Source organism: Eumetopias jubatus, unplaced genomic scaffold, assembly GCF_037043125.1.
Source record: "Eumetopias jubatus isolate StellerSeaLion01/CBP00866 unplaced genomic scaffold, mEumJub1_p1.0 scaffold_4, whole genome shotgun sequence".
Classification (NCBI taxonomy): Eukaryota; Metazoa; Chordata; class Mammalia; order Carnivora; family Otariidae; genus Eumetopias; species Eumetopias jubatus.
The window spans coordinates 145,210,813-145,230,144 of record NW_028274810.1 but is presented as its reverse complement, the minus strand read 5'-3'; the positions used below and the strand labels follow the sequence as shown (position 1 = coordinate 145,230,144).

At 33.8% G+C, this 19,332-nt stretch overlaps 1 protein-coding gene across 6 annotated transcripts in view; it reads left to right on the top strand.

Moving 5' to 3' along the window:
* Positions 1–19,332, top strand: part of VPS13B (vacuolar protein sorting 13 homolog B) — a 750,734-nt gene that overhangs the window by 54,318 nt on the left and 677,084 nt on the right. For 5 of the 6 annotated variants that reach the window (XM_028108562.1, XM_028108553.1, XM_028108546.1 and 2 more), the window contains 4 exons: positions 52–175; positions 8,822–8,989; positions 13,837–14,018; positions 17,434–17,608. In XM_028108562.1, the coding sequence (XP_027964363.1) occupies positions 52–175; positions 8,822–8,989; positions 13,837–14,018; positions 17,434–17,608 (649 nt within the window). The remainder of the gene's footprint in view (positions 1–51; positions 176–8,821; positions 8,990–13,836; positions 14,019–17,433; positions 17,609–19,332) is intronic. The other variant, XM_028108579.1, reaches the window with a different exon arrangement.

Here is a 19,332-nt window from a genome sequence, read left to right as displayed (position 1 = left end):
CTAATTCTTGAATGGTGGTTGATACTTTCCTTTTCTTTAAAATAAAAATAGGATGACCATGAAAGCTGTGGTTCTAATTCTACCAACCGAAGTACTACTGAGAACACAAAATCATTGGTAAAACCCCGAAGAACAATTCAGCAGGCTGCTCCCACAGATCCTGATTTACCACCAGGTAATTTCTCATGAGCTTGGTAAAGCCAAAATTTCACTTGCTATTAATCGTTGTTGTAGGCCTGTTGTAGAATGTACACTTTCAATATTTAGTGTCATAGAATACTTAGACTATATGTGTATGTGCATTTGCTCATGACATAAGAACAGATTGAGTCCAGAGCCCTCAAACATGTCTTTCATTCAAATTTTGATGCTCTTTTGCTGCAGGTCTGTTTCTTAAGTTTCTTTCTTACATCCTGTCCAAACAAAGACTTGCCTTTGCTTTCTCAGTCACTCACTCTCACTTTCCTGCCTTACCTAACTGGAGGACTAGTATCCTCTTTGTTCCACTTGCTGCTTTTTTGGGGGTGGGTGGGTTTCCTTTTTTTAAATTTTAAGTTCAATTAATTAACAATATAGTGTATTACTAGTTTCAGAGGTAGAGTTCAGTGATTTATCAGTTGCATACAACACCCAGTGCTCATTCCCTCACGTGCTGTCCTTCATGCCCACCACCCAGTTACCCCATCTGCACCCCCCCACCTCCCCTCCAGCAAGCCTCAGTTTCTTTCCTATGCTTAAGAAGTCTTTTATGGTTTGTCTCCCTCTCTGGTTTCATCTTGTTTTATTCTTCCCAAGTAGAAAGACACTAGATTGTTCTGAGTTTCAGGAAACTATAGAATTCACCAACAGGATCACAGAATTTTGTAACCATCTCTTTCATTTCCTGAAATTTTTATTTACCTGGAATAATAATGGCTTACAAACAACAGTTCTTTAGTAATTATTTATTGAAGAAGAAGAATGTGATCATGATGTGTCAGCTCTGTGGCCAGAGTGCACTGCTGACTTTTTACTATTAGGAGTTGTTTCTATCAGTCATTTCTCTTTTGATTTTATTCATCAGTCATTTCTTTTTCTCAGAGGTATAGTTGACATTGGTGCATATTTGTTTTCTGTGCCAAAAAGTTTGTAGGCTTTCTGTTGGTTTTAACGTAGTTAATTTTTGACAGACTCCTGGTACCATCTACTAAGAGGCTAGAGTTAGATACAGCATTTCATAACCATCCTCCCTCAGATATGTTCTAAGTTACATTTGAGTTGAACATTTTAAACTAACGTTGTAGTGATTTTTATTGCTGATGCTTTATATTCTTCTGAACTTAACAAGTCTTGGTAATCCCTCTGGCTTTAAATAGATTAATTGCTATAGCTGGAGAAGGTGCCAGAAGAAGATATTTTACTTCTGAATATTTCTAATTCTCCTTAGAGTGGTGTGATTGTTCCAGAACTTTCTAGATTTCTTCTTACTACTTAACTCCTTAGGAAAAATCCTTGGTGAATTAAAGTATAAATTAAACTGTAGCTTATTCTTATTTATTAAATGGGCAACCCCTTTACCTCTCCAAATTACTGACTGTATGTATATCCCCTCAAAATTTCCTGTACCAGCTATTGTGTTGAATTCTCTCCATCAGTATCCTGGCAAAGAATAATCAGTTTTAGGTTTAACTGTTGAGTCTTGTAACATTTCTTTTTCTTTTAAGAAAGAACTTGTTTAAGATAAATTTAAAGCTTTTGTCAGTTGTTGATTTCACAGATAAAAATCTATTGGTTAACCTGGATGTATGCAAAAGAGGCCCCAGACTTTTAAAAGATTCTTTAAAGCCTTTATTAGAATTTACACTGATAATCAGAATTGGGAAAATTGGTCTATTTTTGGGAGTGTAAAGTATAAAACATAAAAACATATAAACATAACTGAAAAAATCCTATTTTTAGAGGGCATGAAACAGAACTGTATTCTTAACTACTTGAGGTAGCGTTTGGATTAACATGTGCTTTCCTGCCTTACCTAACAGGAGGACTAGTATCCTCTTTCATGCCGACATAAATCACAGTGAAGGAGTTGATTTAGGAAGTAACTGAATTGTTGGGCAATTACTGGGAGGCAGAGCAGTTAAAGTTAATCTTGCCAAAGGGGGAAAAAAGGGATAATTTGAGAATCCAGCTGGATAAGGGTAAATCATTTTATTTAAAGGTTGACTCATATGGTTATTTGAGGACTCCTTTCTGGCAACCTTACCCTGCCTGGGAACCATATTAAGGTTCTTCCATGGTAGAGATGAATTTCTGGTCTCAAAATTTTCTAGGGCAAAGATATGGCTGTGGTTACAATTTTGGAGTTTGAGCATTTACATAGATGTTACATTTTTTCTTTTTTTTATTATGTTAATCACCATACATTACATCGTTAAGACTTTTTGAGAATAGTTTTGAGAATATGTTTTGGTGTTTTTTGCTTTTTGAGAATAGTTTTGGTGTTTCCAATAGTCATTTGTTCTATACTCTTGAAGGATGGCTGGCTCTTGAATATGAAAAGAATATACATCAGTATCTAATATCCTCTTTGCAATCTCTTTTTATTTATTTATTTATTTTTAAAGATTTTATTTATTCATTTCAGACACAGAGATAGAGAGCATGAGCAGGGGGAGAGGGAGAGGGAGAAGCGGGCTCCACACTGAGCCAGGAGCCTGATGTGGGGCTCGATCCCAGGACTCTGGGATCATGACCTGAACTGGAGGCAGACGCTTAACCATCTGAGCCACCCAGGCGCCCCTGCAATCTCTTTTCTTGGTATCTAGAATAGTCTTTTTTTCCTCTCTCTTTTTTTTTATTATGTTATATTAATCATCATACATTACATCGTTCGTTTTTGATGTAGTGTTCCATGATTCATTGTTTGCATATAACACCCAGTGCTCCATGCAGTACGTGCCCTCTTTAATACCCATCACCAGGCTAACCCATCCCCCCACCCCCCTCCCCTCTAGAACCCTCAATTTGTTTCTCAGAGTCCATAGTCTCTCATGGTTTGTCTCCCCCTCCGATTCCCCCCCTTCATTTTTCCCTTCCTACTATCTTCTTCTTTTTCTTTTTTCTTTTTTTTTTTTAAATGTATTATTTGTTTCAGACGTACAGGTCTGTGATTCAGCAGTCTTACACAATTCACAGCGCTCACCATAGCACATGCCCTTCCCAATGTCTATCACCCAGCCACCCATCCCTCCCACCCCCCACCACTCCAGCAACCCTCTTAATCCTGAGATTAAGAATTCCTCATATCAGTGAGATCATATGATACATGCCTTTCTCTGATTGACTTATTTCGCTCAGCATAATACCCTCCAGTTCCATCCACGTCATTGCAAATGGCAAGATTTCATTCCTTTTGATGGCTGCATAATATTCCTGTTTGTGTGTGTGTGTGTGTGTGTGTGTGTGTGTGTGTGTGTACGTGTGTGTACACCACATCTTCTTTATCCATTCATCTGTCGATGGACATCTTGGCTCTTTCCATAGTTTGGCTATTGTGGACATTGCTGCTATAAACATCGGGGTGCACATACCCCTTCAGATCCCTACATTTGTATCTTTGGGGTAAATACCCAGTAGTGCAATTGCTGGGTCATATGGTAGTTCTATTTTCAACTTTTTGAGGAACCTCCATACCGTTTTCCAGAGTGGCTGCACCAGCTTACGTTCCCACCAACAGTGTAGGAGGGTTCCCCTTTCTCCACATCCTTGCTAACATCTGTTATTTCCTGACTTGTTAATTTTAGCCATTCTGACTGGTGTGAGGTGGTATTTCATTGAGGTTTTGATTTGGATTTCCCTGATGCCGAGCGATGTTGAGCACTTTTTCATGTGTCTGTTGGCCATTTGGATGTCTTCTTTGAAAAATGTCTGTTCATGTCTTCTGCCCATTTCTTGATTGGATCATTTGTTCTTTGGGTGTTGAGTTTGATAAGTTCTTTATAGATTTTGGATACTAGCCCTTTATCTGAAATGTCATTTGCAAATATATTCTCCCATTCTGTCGGTTGTCTGTTGGTTGTGTTGACTGTTTCTTTTGCTGTGCAAAAGCTTTTTATCTTGATGAAGTCCCAGTAGTTCAGTTTTGCCCTCGCTTCCCTTTGGCGATGTTTCTAGGAAGAAGTTGCTGTGGCTGAGGTTGAAGAGGTTGCTGCCTGTGTTCTCCTTTAGGATTTTGATGGATTCCTGTCTCACATTTAGGTCTTTCAACCATTTCGAATCTATTTTTGTGTGTGGTATAAGGAAATGGAACAGTCTTTATCAAATAATGGATCCTGACCAATTAGTGCATTGGAAGAGCAATTTAGTGGGTCATAGCAAGCATTTAAAATATATGGGAAAGAATAGAAAACCTCATAGCATAAAGGCATATAGTAAAGTTATTAGTAAAGAAACTTGTGCATATGTGTGCACTTGTGCTGGGTTATAGTGTAATATTTCTTCCTGGGAGAGAGGGTCAGTTTAATATATTTAATAAAGATATATATATAAATATTTAATAGAAATAATAGAAATATTTAATAGAAATATTTAGGATATAGATAAACTTTAAAAATCATGTTGCCTACTGTGTCTCAAGTTATGATTTAGTCATCTTTGATCATTATCTAGTAAAGAGGACAGCAGACCTGTGAAGGGCCAGTTATTAAACATTTTAGGATTTGCAAGCCGTAAATTTTCTGTTGCAGCTATTCCATTCTTCTGATTTCACATGGAATCAAAAAGAAATGATAAACTATTGGCCTGTGTTCCAATAAAAGTTTATTTATAAAAATTGATGCAAAGATCTCATTTTGCCAGCCTCTGATCTAAACAATGTCTCGCTGATAATAGGCAGTTATATGTTTACTACACTGCACAGAAACTGAACTGCACAGAATCACAGTGTTTTCTTTAATAATCAGAGTCCCTTCATTGAAATGTGAAATAAGCTAACGTCAAGATTTTCTGGTCTAGCAGTCTATCTTTTTTGGGACATGGACCCTTGAAAATCCGTTGAAAAAGTTGTAGACTCACATACGCACGTTTGAAACTGCACATAACTTCATGTATTCACATTCTTGCTGAAGTCCATCTCTAGGCTCCAGCTAAGCCTCTGATCTAGCCCACATTTTGTAGATAAGAAAATGGAAACTCAGATATTTTGGTATACATGAAGAGAGACAGTACTAAGTTAGTAGTCATTCAGTCACAATTTTTTTCTGCAGAAAATATTGAATATGAAAGTGGAAGATATAGTTTGTGGTGTGTGTGTATATTTGAATGTTTGCCATGTTAGACTGTTAGGGCTTGGTATTCTGAAAAATCTCTTGAAAGGGAGTTTAATAATAATTGGAGAGTATATGAGATAATTTAGGAATATTTGTAATATATCATCTGTTCAAGAACCTAAGCCAAGAATGGCAATGTCTTGTTATAGAAGATAGCATAATCATTTCCTTTCTGTCTGCCTGTGGGGGACCACAAGATTTTAAAAGCTATATAATCCCTGTTCCTTTCTGGAACATCTAAGAGTAGAGAAGATCTATGGTAAATGAAAAAGAAATGCATTTCACATCTTCTATTTTTTTATGCTTTTATTGTTTTAATATCTTCCATTAACATTTTCAGGAAAAACTTTTTTTTTCCTAACAACAGTGACACATTGTGTAAGTTGTGTTAATCCACTGGTTACGTTCCCAGCAGTTAGCATTAACCTAACAAAAGTGTTCTTTTCTTTATGTACCAGTATAAAGACTGTATTCTACTAGAAGCCCAGGCTTCTTTTTTTTTAAGTAGGCTCTATGCTCAGCATGGAGCTCAATATGGGACTCAGAGTCATGACCCCGAGATCAAGACCTGAGCTGATATCAAGAGTCAGACACTTAACTGACTGAGCCACCCAGGCGCCCCTAAGCTTCTTTTGTTTGGAGGCTCTGCTGTGCCCTAGGCCAGACTTAGAATTACTGCTTTCAGCCTTTCCGAGAGGACCTGGAGAAGACCTTTCTACCTCTTAATCCTCCCATGCTCGAAGTGATACATAGTCTGCTCACATTTCACTGAGGAAAACTGTATGGACATTATGTATGGCTTAGAAGTCCTTATCTCAGTAATAATTCTACCATCTGGATGGAAAGGGAAGCGCAAGATACTCATGGATAGTCATTTCTGATATCCAGGTATTCTTTAATATATTGATATATTGATTCTTTTAAAAGTGGGTTATGCTTAAAACTATTATGTCAACCTTCAGGATATCTAATGTTTATATTTTGTTTATTACAGAAAAGGTGATAATTGGAGAGCTTTTAAAAAAAATTTTTTATTAACATATATTGTATTGTTTCAGGGGTACAGTTTCATCAGTTTTATACAATTCATAGCGCTCACCATAGCACATAGAATCTTCTTAATGTTGTATAGGTTGGGGGACATTGGAGAAGAGGCTGTAGGGGAGAAGACATTTATTCTGGGACTGTAACAAGAAGGGAGAATGGACAAAGAGTACTCTAAACCAAAGGAAGAGTATGAGCAAAGTCCATGAAAGGTTATAGTGTTTTATCTGGCCCTGTGGGCATAGATGTATATGTCTGGAGGAATGGGGTTTATGGGTGGGCGAGAGTTGGATAATGATAGGAATTTCTGGAAAGTTTGATTAGTAACAGACATCTGTTTTAGAGCCATCCATTATGACATCTTGTAGGTTCTTACTCCAGAGTGATCTTGCATTTTCAGATGCTTAGGGAATAGACCTGGATTACTGTTATGTCATCTGAACAGATACACTCTCAGGGACTATCTAAATATTTAGTGATGAGAACTAGTAGATCTGCTGTTTGACACTCTCCTATAGCTTACTTAGAACTAAGTTATTATGGAGGATTGGGGAGATAGTGTATCATTTTTTCCATTGGTTAGTTACTGTTACTTTGGTATTGCATTTTTAAGAAGGAAATGTAGTCTATGGGAGTAGTTCTTTTTAGATATTTTATTCTTTAATATTCTTTGGTGAATTGGCTTATTCATCTCAATTTGTATGCTACTTTTATAATGACAAACTGAGGGAAAATATTAAAAAATAGAGTAAAAAATCCATTAGCAATGTTTTGTTGGTTAAAATACATTTACAGTATTATGTTTCTGTTACTTTGCACTAAATATTTTCTCCAGTTCTATCTTCGAGAGTTTATTTTTTTCTTTTGAAGGTAATAAAAAGTCATGAACTCTTAAGAGGTTTTTATGAATTCCTTATTGATGACACATTTTTCAGAAATAGGAAAAACAATGTTAGTCATGCTTCTTGACTTCTTAGAAACAGGATGTTTATTTTTATTTTTATTTTTAACATCTGTGTTGAGTAGTAATAGCATGGGGGAATATACATTCCAAGATTGAAACTTTTGATTTTTAGAATTTCTTTTGGAAGCTTAATTCGTTAAGCATTTTAGTGTCTACTCTCATAAAAGAGTATTTATTACCTTAAATTTATTGATATTTTGTATGTTAATTCTTTGAATATGATAATTGGCACTCTAAAAGGTGCTAATAGTTTCCACATAGAAAAAATTGAACTTAGTTGGTTTACATTTCTTTCCTATTTATATCCTTTGGGGATGAATGAGGGAGTTGGTTTTTGCAAAGGTGTTATGGTTGAATTGATTTAAATAGGCTTTCTCCCAGCATTTTTTTTTCCTCCCAGCATATTTTAGTGTAGGTGTTAACAGTGACAGTTGCTGACAGAAGTTGATTCTGTTTTGCCCAGTTGAGTTCTGAATATAAGTAGGATAGTTCATGAAATAGTTAACATTTTAATTAGTTTTTAAATAAGTTTTATAGTCAGAAGTGCATTTGAATCAAGTGAAATTTTTCATCTTTTTCTCCTGTGTTTTCTTAAAATGCTGTTTGTTTTTTATTTATAATTTCAATTAAATTCCTTACTTTTTTTCCTTACTTTTACTTACTTAATCCTTACAATTAAATTCTGTATACACATGTATTGTGTGAGAAGCTTCTGAGAATGTGGAGTATCCCATAGTAGCATAAAATTAAAAGAAAATTTTGGAGATTTTAGGCAAGCTAGGGCAAAAAATATTCACTAGTTCTGTTTTTTTTTTTAAACTGCTATTTGTTTATTGTTCTTATTTCCCTGTGTTCGCATTATGCTTTTTCTCCATTCTTCCATACTTTTTTTTCTTTCTTTTCATTGTGTTCTTTGTCTCTGTCTCTAAATTGTGTCTACATTTTCTTCCTCAATCTTATTCTCTCCTCTACCCTCCTTCAATATTATTTATTAGTAAGTGGAAATACTTGAATCCATTATGATGGTCATGTTTCTCCTACCTTTCTTCCTCCCAGCCTTTTGAATACTTTTATGGCTATTTAAAGTAGGAAGAGAAGATGGCTCAAAAAGAAACTCTTAAAGAAGCAACTCTTATAATATGTTGTATAATCAGCATTTAGTAACATTGTTTCATTTGGGAAAATGTTTCTAAAATAGGCAGAAACCAGACAAAGTACTGAATATAGGATTATCACTGACTGGGATCTAGTGTTATGTTAGTCTCTGATTTCTCTTAGTACATGAACACTTCCTTATATAGAACTTCTTGGTAATGGTTTTTGGGGGTGGATCTGCTACTTATTAGCTATGTCAGTATTGCAAGCCTGTCCACCTGACTGTTTCTTCTTTGCAAAATATGCTAAATGATACCCACCTGTCATATACATTAAGTTCAATAACATTTTAAGAATAATTGTTTACTGACAGACTTATGGCTAATTGAATCCTTTTTTTTCTATTTTATAGGTTATGTGCAGAGTCTGATTAGACGAGTAGTAAATAATGTAAATATTGTTATAAATAATCTCATACTAAAATATGTTGAAGATGATATTGTTCTTTCAGTCAATATCACTTCTGCAGAGTGCTATACAGTAGGTGAATTATGGGATCGTGCATTCATGGATATTTCTGGTGAGTAAATATTAAGAAAAGTATAGATTTTTCCATTATTGAAATAGTTGTCTTGGTTTCTAAACCTTTTTTGGGCCAACTGCCTCTTCGATAAATTTGAGAGCTTTATGCTTCAGCCTAGAAAAATGAACACATATAAAATTTAGCATTACAGGGGTGCCTGGGTGGCTTAGTTGGTTAAGTGTCTGCCTTTGGCTCAAGTCATGATCCTGGAGTCCCGGGATTGAGTCCGTGCTGGACTCCCTGCTCAGTGGGGAGTCTCCTCCCTCTGACCCTCACTCTGCTCTTGTGCTCTCTCTCTCTCTCTCAAATAAATAAATAAAATCTTAAAAAAATTTAGCATACAACTATAGGTTTAATAGACCCTCAAATTAAGAAATTCCAGACTCCATTTTTAATATTCTTAATTTTTATTCTTTCTTACCTACCACATGTTTCAAAAGTATTATATAACATTTTACAGTGCAATGGGTTTGTAGTAATAAAAATAGTTAAAATTTTTGACATATTTGAAGGAGGAAATGGAACATGTTGCTTTTGTATTGCTCGGTAATGGCAAAACAATGTATCTGATTTATGTTTTAGGTTTGTATATTCCAGAGTGTATTTGGGACTTCTGGATAATCCTAAAGCCTCTTTTGACTGTTACATGCTGTAATCTTCTTCTGCTTACATTAAAAGAACTATTAAGTAATATAATTTTAGTAACTACCATTTATTTATTTTATTATGTTTTATATGGTAGGCACTGTGCATTGAAAATACAGCTGTGAAAGAGACACTGCTTCTTTTGTCAGAAGAGATATTAATCATAATATTTGATAAATATTCTGATAGGGTAAGGAGTGGACATTTTTTAAAAATACAGTGAGGAGGGGCACCTGCGTGGCTCAGTCGGTTAAGTGTTTGCCTTTGGCTCAGGTCATAATCCCAGGATGCTTGGATCAAGGCCCCGCATCAGGATCACTGCTCAGCAGGGTTTCTGCTTCTCCTGCTCCTGCTCCCCCGATTGTGCTCTCTGTCAAATAAATAAGTAAAATTAAAAAAATATATATAATGAGGAGACTATTGGGAGCACCTTTTATCTGTGACTTGCCAGGGTATGTATTTGTTAACAGTGTTGGCACTAAAGTTGGACAACCTGAGTTTGGATCCTGGCTGTCCAACTTAGTAGAGCTATATGACCTTAGGTGACTTACTTGACCAGTTCTTAGTTTCTGCATTTGTAAAATGGGGGTAAGATAGGAGCTTTCTTATAGAGTTATTTTATTAAATACATTAATGCACTGAAAGCATTTATAAAAGTGTCTTGTACATAGTGCTCAGAAAATGAGCTGTTAAAATTTTTTACATTTTCTCAAATTCGCATAACTCCATAAAGTGATATTCTTACTCATTCATTTACTTATATGTTCACTTACTCATCTTAAGTCCTGCTTAAAAGGAAAGCAAAAGGAAATTTAGTCTCAAGGTTACTTAACTTGCCTAGTTTAGGCATACAACTAGGAACTAGCAGAATTTGATACAGTCTCATTTTTGTGTGTTCTCCAAGCTTCAGTCTTCACTTTTTTTTTTTTTTTAAATAGGCTCCACACCCAACATGGGGCTCGAACTCATGGCCCTGAGATTAAGAGTCAGTATGCTTTACTGACTGAGTCTGCCCGGGTGCCGCTTAGTCATTACATTTTAAAATGAAGAATAGTTTTGATCTCACAGTTTTGTTGTGAGGCATTAATCAGTGCATATGCAAAGTCCCAAGCATTGTTTCTGAGACATTGTTAATGCCTCCCTGTCATCCTCTTTGGGAAAAATATTCCATATAAAGGCCACAAGGAAATATTAAGGACAATGGAAAACAAGCAGAACTGGATAATGCAGGATTGAATGAATGTTGACATTTTATGGGAAGAAATTTCATTTATAGTTTTAATATACAAGTAATGTAAATATTACTTTGGGACATTATAGTGAATTAGAGTCTTGGGTTGGGAGTTAGGGTATCATGGTTTCAGTCTTCCTTCCACCACTAACTTAGTATAACCTTGGGTGAGTCATTTGTAAAATGTGAATTATCATTACTACCAATGTGCTAATGTATTTAAGAAAATCAAGTATCCCCATGAAAGTTCATGATGAGGGTGGTGATAAAAACAGTAAAAATGGTATCTTTCACTTGTTGAGTTCTTGTTAACTGCTGGGCCTGGTGCTGTGCTTTTTTTTACATTATCTGGTTTTAATCCTTTACCTTCTGAGATAGTTACTATTATTTTCCCTTTTATTTTTAATGCAACATTTGATACTTACAAAGATTTAGGTCACATATTTTGTTATAAAACAGTATAAGGAGCACCTCTCCTCTCAGTATCTAGAACATACACAGTAGTTTATCCCCGCCAATGTGTTTTTCCCTATCTCATCCCCTTCCTCCTAGAGTTAACTGCTGTGTTAAATTTTATCATTTAATTGCTTGAAAAGACTTGTGCTATCAAGAGGAATGAAGTACTGATATATACTACAACATGGATGAACCTTGAAAACATTCTAAGTGAAAAAAGCCAGACAGAGAAGTTGTGTATTGTCGGATTCCACTTATATGAACTGCACAGAATAGACAAATCTTATAGACAGAACGTAGATTAGGGACTGTCTCAGGATTGGGGAGTAGGGAGGGCAATGAGGGGATTGAGGGATGGTAGCTCAAGGGTACAGAATTTCTTTTCTGACGTATTGAAAAAGTTTTGAAATTGATTGTGCTGATGGATGAATAATATTGTCAGTATACCAAATGCCACCCTGTTGTACCCTTTAAACTGTTAATTTTTAAAAAAGATTTTATTTATTTGAGAGAGAGAGAGGGGGGGGAGAGTGAGGAGGGGGAGGGGCAGAGGGAGAAGCAGACTCCCCATGGGGCAGGACCCTGGGATCACCACCTGAGCCGAAGGCAGACGCTCAACCGACTGAGCTACCCAGGTGCCCCTAAGTTGCTAGGGGCAACTCAATTTTATCTCAATCAAAAAGTATCAGATGTGATTATACATAAATATTTTATCTCAATCAAAAAGTATCAGATGTGATTATACATAAATACTATATTACATATATTTTTGAGCTTTGTAAAGATAGTATGGTCTATGTTGGGAATTTGAGGCTTGAGTAAAACAGCTTCCTGTTTTCAGTCAATGTCATGCTTTTAATATTTTTCCATATTGTTGCATGTAGTTATAGATCACTTATTTTTACTTGTGAATAATATTCTGCCGTTTAAGTATGCCAGAACTTAATTGTTCTGATGATGGGCATTTGGAATGTTTCCCCATTTTTGCTATTACAAACAGTATTAGGAATCTTTGTACATACCTTTTGATGCATATGTGTAAGCATTTCTTAAGGACATAACACTTAGGAGTGGGTTTGTTAGATGGGAGGAGAGCAAATGTTCACATTTTCAAAATTATGCCAGATCATTTTCCAGAGTGCTCCAGAGTTGGATAGACATAATTATTATCCCCGTTTTACAGATTAAATTGCAGCACATTATCTAAAGTAGGTACCAGAACTAGAATTCATTTTGTAAGTTTTTAAAAGGTAGTTGTTATATTTAGTGTTTAAGAAAAATATTTTCAAAGCTTTAATAATTTCCTTTGTCAGTGAATAATAATTTTCTAGAATACCCTCAAAATATAGACCACTATTTTCTTACAGCATAATAGATAAAAACATGAACTCTCAAGTAAGGTTGCCAGAGTTTGAATGACCGGTCTGACCTTTATAAACTAAGATTAAACTATTTCCTGTTACTGTGTCTCAGTTTTCACATCTTTTAAACAAAGGGATGTAAATATTAAAAGATAGCAGAGGGAAAAGACTTAGTGTATTATCTGATAGCAAACATTCAGTAAATTATTATCAAAGAGAGGGAAGGAAGTATCTAGAGGGTTTCTTTCATTTCTAGTTCTGTTATTACATACATGTATACAAGGAAATATATCAGTAAACCATTTATTTATATACTGTGTAAATTGTAGTAGATTTGGGCCTAAGAGTTACCTAGGAATTGCTTATTAGTTAGGAATAAAACTTCTCATTTGCTAGAGGTTTCATTTTCTAGTTTGATACTTTATCAGCAGTTGTTTCATTTTTATTTCCTTGAAAACAAACTATACTCTTATTGGTAACGTGGTAATTTCTTTATCAATTGCTTAGAGCAGTGATGCCCACTAGAATTTTCTGTGATGATGAAAATGTTTTATATTTTTACAGTCTGATACTGTAGCTACTAGCCACATGTGGCTATTGAGGACTTGAAATGTCGCTAATGTAACCAAGGAACTGAAATTTAATTTTTATATAATTTTAACTTATATATACATTTAAATAGTCACATATCGCTGGTGGCTACCATACTGGAGAGTACAAGTTTAGAGAAGCTGTGAATTTTTTTTGTTTAAGATATTAAATGAATGACTACTGCTCAGAATGTTATTTTTAATGTGGTTTCTCAAGAATTATATTTAAATTATTTGGTATCTCATTGCAGATAGCAAAATGTAGCAAAACTTTTGATAAATTTCGTAAATGTCGTAGTTCGATACCAAGCAAATTAGGGACAAGCTATTTCATTTCTTTGTCCTTTATTTGATTCTTCTTACTTGCAGTGGGATTTTTGTGCCTCTTTCATAAGGTTGTTGGAGGGTTTAAATAATAAATGAGAAATTCTTTGCATGGATTCTGGTATCATGTATTAAATGCTCTCTTAATCTTACTATTTGTACTAATAAAAAATGGTTGCCTTTTTTCTCTAACTTTCCTTTTTACTTAAAATGGTTTTTCTTTTTTTTTTTTTTTAGCAACTGATCTGGTGCTGAGAAAGGTTATCAATTTTTCTGACTGTACAGTTTGTCTTGATAAACGAAATGCTAGTGGTAAAATAGAATTTTACCAGGATCCTTTATTGTATAAATGTTCCTTCAGAACTCGTCTGCATTTCACATATGATAACCTAAATTCCAAGATGCCATCTGTTATTAAAGTAGGTGTTTCTTTTTCTAGTAGTTGAGTTGCATGTCTCCATTTTGTTTATTGGTTCTTGCAGGTACTACTAAAGAAGAAATTAACCTCATAAAAATATATACCATTAGTTTTTGTAAGTTTTTATTTATAATTTTAGGTTTTATTGTTTATTATATTTTAAATCTTTCTGCATTGTGTGTTGTACTAGAGAGATTTTGGGGACTTTTTTTTCTCCCTGTGACTGTAGTTTCCTTTATAGTTTGTCCAGCTGTTTATTCATGTTTTTTTCTTTTAAATGGATAGAGGGAATCCTATAAAAAGTGTAATTATACCCATAGTGGACTGAATATCAATGTATATTTCAATCCTTATAATTTGTTTAACTTGATCTGATAACTGTAGTTATTGTCCCTCTTTCTTGGATAACTTTATAAGGCTTAATATGCTGACCTAATATCTTTGTTTATTGGTTCAGGAAATTTTAGCCTTTGATCTATGGATTCAGAATGTAATTAAAATCTTAGCGTGTAGGAATTTTTTAGGTAATGTGAAAGCTTTTACTCCCAAGATAGTGGAACATATTTTCAACGTGTATAGTTAGTCTCTTAATGTAAATCTTGTGTTCTTTCCTGTATAACAGTTTTCTAAATCTCTATTCATATATTAGTTTTTGAAAAAGAATTCACACAGTAGCTTGTGATCTTGTTAATAACTAAGTTTTAATGTGGAATGAGTATTTATTGTTGAGTATCATGCCTTTGAATACTAAAGTGCTATAATGGATAAGCTGCCCCTGAGTCTGAACACGGGTATTGACTACTGTGCCGGGTTGTACATGGATATATAACTTATTTTTTAATACTGTCTTTTTAAAAAGCATGTAACACTTTCTCTTTTATGTAGCTTCACTGTATATTTATTCATGAAATCCACCTGTTTTTCTTTGGTGGTACTTCAGTCATCAGGGTTCTAGTTTTCTTCCCACTGTATACAATGCAGATCAATTTACTGAAATTCCGTTACTCTTTCCTTCTATTTTTGAATTAGCTTCTTTGTCAAAGATAAGCATAGAAAAATATTAACTCAGTGGTACTGATGCCTCTGTCTCAGGATAATGGGCTTACTTTCCTTCTTTCACCTTGAACTTCCTAGAAACATTGGGGAACATTAAGGGTAAATTCAAGATACATTTTGACAGCAAGTAATGGATGCGTGTATGCCTTACAGTATAAAATAAACTTATTAATCATTAGTACAAATGTAATTATACATTCTAGAATGTGGCTAAATTAGAGGAAAGTAAAAATAAATGAATTTGAGGGAAACTTAGTGTTAGCATATAAATTTGTATTCTCAAAATTGATTAGCCATGTTACATCATCCTAAAAAGCATCTTAATATTAAGTAAGTTTGTTGACATGGGGTTTTTGACCCTGGTAATCACCAAGTATGAGGTACCATTATGTTCAACTGAAATAAAATTGAATTTTTTTATTAATACCATTGTGGTGTAAGATTTGCTATTTTGAGTTAGACCTATCATTCTTCTAACTCCTAGTCCTAGGAAGTATATATTAAAAGTACATGGTTAACCTCATTGATCGCCTCAAAGAGAGGGGATTTCCCAGAATATTCCAGATACTGTAATTATTCATTTAAGTCTCTCCCATATATTTAAGTGGTTTTTGAATTTATCTGTATTTTGGGTTGGCTTTTTATAATTTTCTATCTGTTGGAACAAATATGTCCTAGGGTTTGTGTCATCTGAGTTATAGACTATATGGGTACATAAGTAACATTTCCCCTATTTTTGAAAATTTACTTTTTAAAAACGTTTTTTAGAGCTATGAAAGTCTGACCTAAATCTTTGACCACTTTTCTGATTAATTCCTTTGGAAAGATTTTGGTAAATATCTTAATAATGGGCTTAAATTTTTTTAAGGCCTGTGTTCTTTATTGCAAAATTGTTTCCAGAAAAATTTAACCAGTGTATATGTTCATGAGCATTAAGGAGGGTTCCTATCCTTACATATGATCATGTTAAAAAAAATTGGCAACTTGTTAAAATATATTTTAATTAACATTTGTTAGTGAAGTTAGAGTTTTAAAAATATGTTCACTGGCCATTTGTTCTTTGAAAAATCCATTGAGGTTCTTTGTCCATTTTTCTATTAGGGATTAATCTTACTGATTTTAAAGATACTTTGATCTATCTACCATATATAAAATATATAAAGTATATATTTTAAATGTATATGTTTATATTAGATGTACATATAATATATGTATATAAAAGGTTTATTCTTTGTCTGTTACTGGTTCAGCTAAGATGGCCTTTTACTGGTGCTATTGGTGCCATACAATATTTTAAAAGGATGTGGTAGAGAAATACCAAATTAAGAAGAGCTTGGCAGGCCTGCACTGCGCACTCTCCACTCCTCCTACCAACCTTTTTATACCTTTTCTTGGTCTGTTCAGTGTATGATTTTTAAGTCAGTTTTAAGAAACCTGTATTCATAATTAAATACAGCCTTTTGCAACTTTCTTCCTCTTCAAATTTTAGGGCCCAGCCCTAAAAATACGATGACTACTATTACTTTTTCATGTTTCATAAACCCTCAAATACCTTCCAAAAGACTTGGAAGTCAAAATAAACCTTCCAAGAGACTTGACTTTATGGCTTTATTGGTTTTATTCCATGTTTATATAACAGCAGGGAACATTACACTGAGACTATGTTTATATTCCATTAATGTCTTTCTATAAGGATAACTTTGCTGTATATCCTATTTGTTAGTAATCTTGTTTCTTTCTTATACCTGCTTCATTTTATAAATTTTATGTCCTATTTAAATCTCTTAAAACTTGTTTGGAAAACTTTTCTGAACATGTATGTCACTTGGTTTTCCATATTTGACAAAGTTTTATTATGTTCATACTTCCGTAGTTGTAATGTTACTAATTTTCTCACTTAGGCTTTTAGAATGTGTATGTATTCTTTTTGGTTAATAAAGCTGGAAAGGGTGATTGCGGTTTTACTAAAATGACATTATGAAACTTTTATTCTTGGTGTGACAGAAATCTCTGATTGTGGGGGGAGTGCTATCAAATTCTTCATACAATGGAGTTGATATTTTGGTTCCATGACTTTATTTCTAGAAAAGTCTAGTGTGACTGTATCTTCTCATCATCATTTCTATTTGTACTTATGTAATTTGGCTTAGTACAGTTTCTATCTAAAGTTGATTGGTCATTATAGCAAATTTAATTCCTAAGATATTAAATTATTTTGGCTTACGTATTGGAAATGTTTGGAACATTACTTTTCTCTTATGGTATTCTCTATTTTAGGACTTTTAACATTTATCTATTTATGTTAAAAGGTATTTCCTTTGAACATGCTTTTGTTGATGTGTTTATTTTTTCAAATACAGATTCATACTTTAGTAGAGAGTTTGAAACTTTCTATCACAGATCAACAACTGCCTATGTTTATCCGTATAATGCAACTTGGGATTGCTCTTTACTATGGGGAAATAGGCAATTTTAAAGAAGGGGAAATGGAAGATCCTACCTGTCACAATAAAGATATGTTAGGAAACATTACAGGTAAATATAACAAAAACTTTATTTTTTGAGCTATTGTTTGTATAGTGTTTTCACCACTGTGAAACTTTAAAAAATAAAACATTAGATTGAATTTTGCAGTGTTCTAACATGATGGGATGATTTTATTTTGGTGTTTTGACACTACTTGATTTTTTTTTTCCTTACATGCTGAATATTATGGTGATTTTTTCTTTTTACATTCTAAAAATAACTTTAATATTTCTAATAGGTATAAATGTTGAGAATGTACATTATATAAAAGTTAAGGTAATGCACCATCAAAATTTCCTAATTGTGGTATTGGTAATTTTTTACGAAGGCTTACTAAGAGTTACAATGGAGTTAGATATACTTAATTATTATATGTAATTATGTTTAACAACTATAGTTACACTTAATTAACTATGTGCTTCATTGGAGGATACCTACTTAATTAGAGCATTATTAATGGGGTATGTATTTCATTGAAGGATGCTAGTGGGTTAACCTCAGTTATTCAGTTCATTATACTTTTACTAAAGTCTACTGAGTCTACTGAATGTACTGAACATTGGTAATGTAGGGAAACAGAGATAAAAAGATGTGTTCTCTTCCCTTAAAACCACAGTGAGACATCATTTCAAGGCCACTGGCATGACTATAATCAAGACACATAATGACAAGTGTTGGCAAGGTTGTAGAGAATTGTAACCTTTATGTTGATTGTGGGAATGTAAAATGGTATGGCTCTTTTGTAAAACAATCTAGTTCCTTAAAAATTTGAACATGGAATCACCATATGACCCAGCAATTCCACTCCTAGGTATATATGCAAAAGAATTGATAACATATGTCCATAAAAACTCACATGTGAATATTAAATGGCAGCATTGTTCATTAGAACCAAAAAATGAACCCAAATGTTAATCACCTGATGAATGGATAAACGATTGTGATGTATCCATACTCTAGTATTATTCAGTCATACAAAAGAATGAAAAACTGATACATGCTACAACATGATGAACTTTGAAAATATGTTAAGTGAAAGCAGCCAGTCAGAAAGGAACACCTTGTATGATTCTGTTTCTATGACACGTCCCTAATAGCCAATTCAATAGAAGTAGAAAGTAGATTAGTAACAAGGGCCTGGAGGGGAGAAGGAAATGGAGATTGACTGCTAATGGGTAGAGGTGTTCTTTTTAAGAGTGATGAAAATGTTCCAAAATTGGATAGTGATGATGGTTGCACAACTTTGTGATTACACTAAAAACACTGAATTGTACACTTCTAAAGGTGAAATTTTATATTTATAGCTTATGAAAAACTTATCACCTTAAAACCTTAGGGAATAACATAAGTATATGTACATATAAAATATACCTTTATTTCACACTGGACAGTGAATTCCTCTTAGACAATGAACTCCTGAAACAGGAATAATATCTAACATCTAGAACAAAACCTAGCACCAGAAGGTGCTCACTTTTTTCCCAACATGCTATTATGACAAATTTCAAATATATAGAAAAGTAGAAAGCTTAGATTGTATAATGTTTTGTTAAATTTGCTTTATCATATAGCTGTTCATCTAACTTCTCTCTTCCTCAGTTCAACCAGTCCTTCTGATAGCTTTCAGAGAGGGTTAGACATCAGTACATTTCACCCCTAGACTTCAGCAGCATATTGTTAACTAGAGTTTATATTTAGTAATGGTTCCTTTTATTTTTTTGAGGGTGTAATTT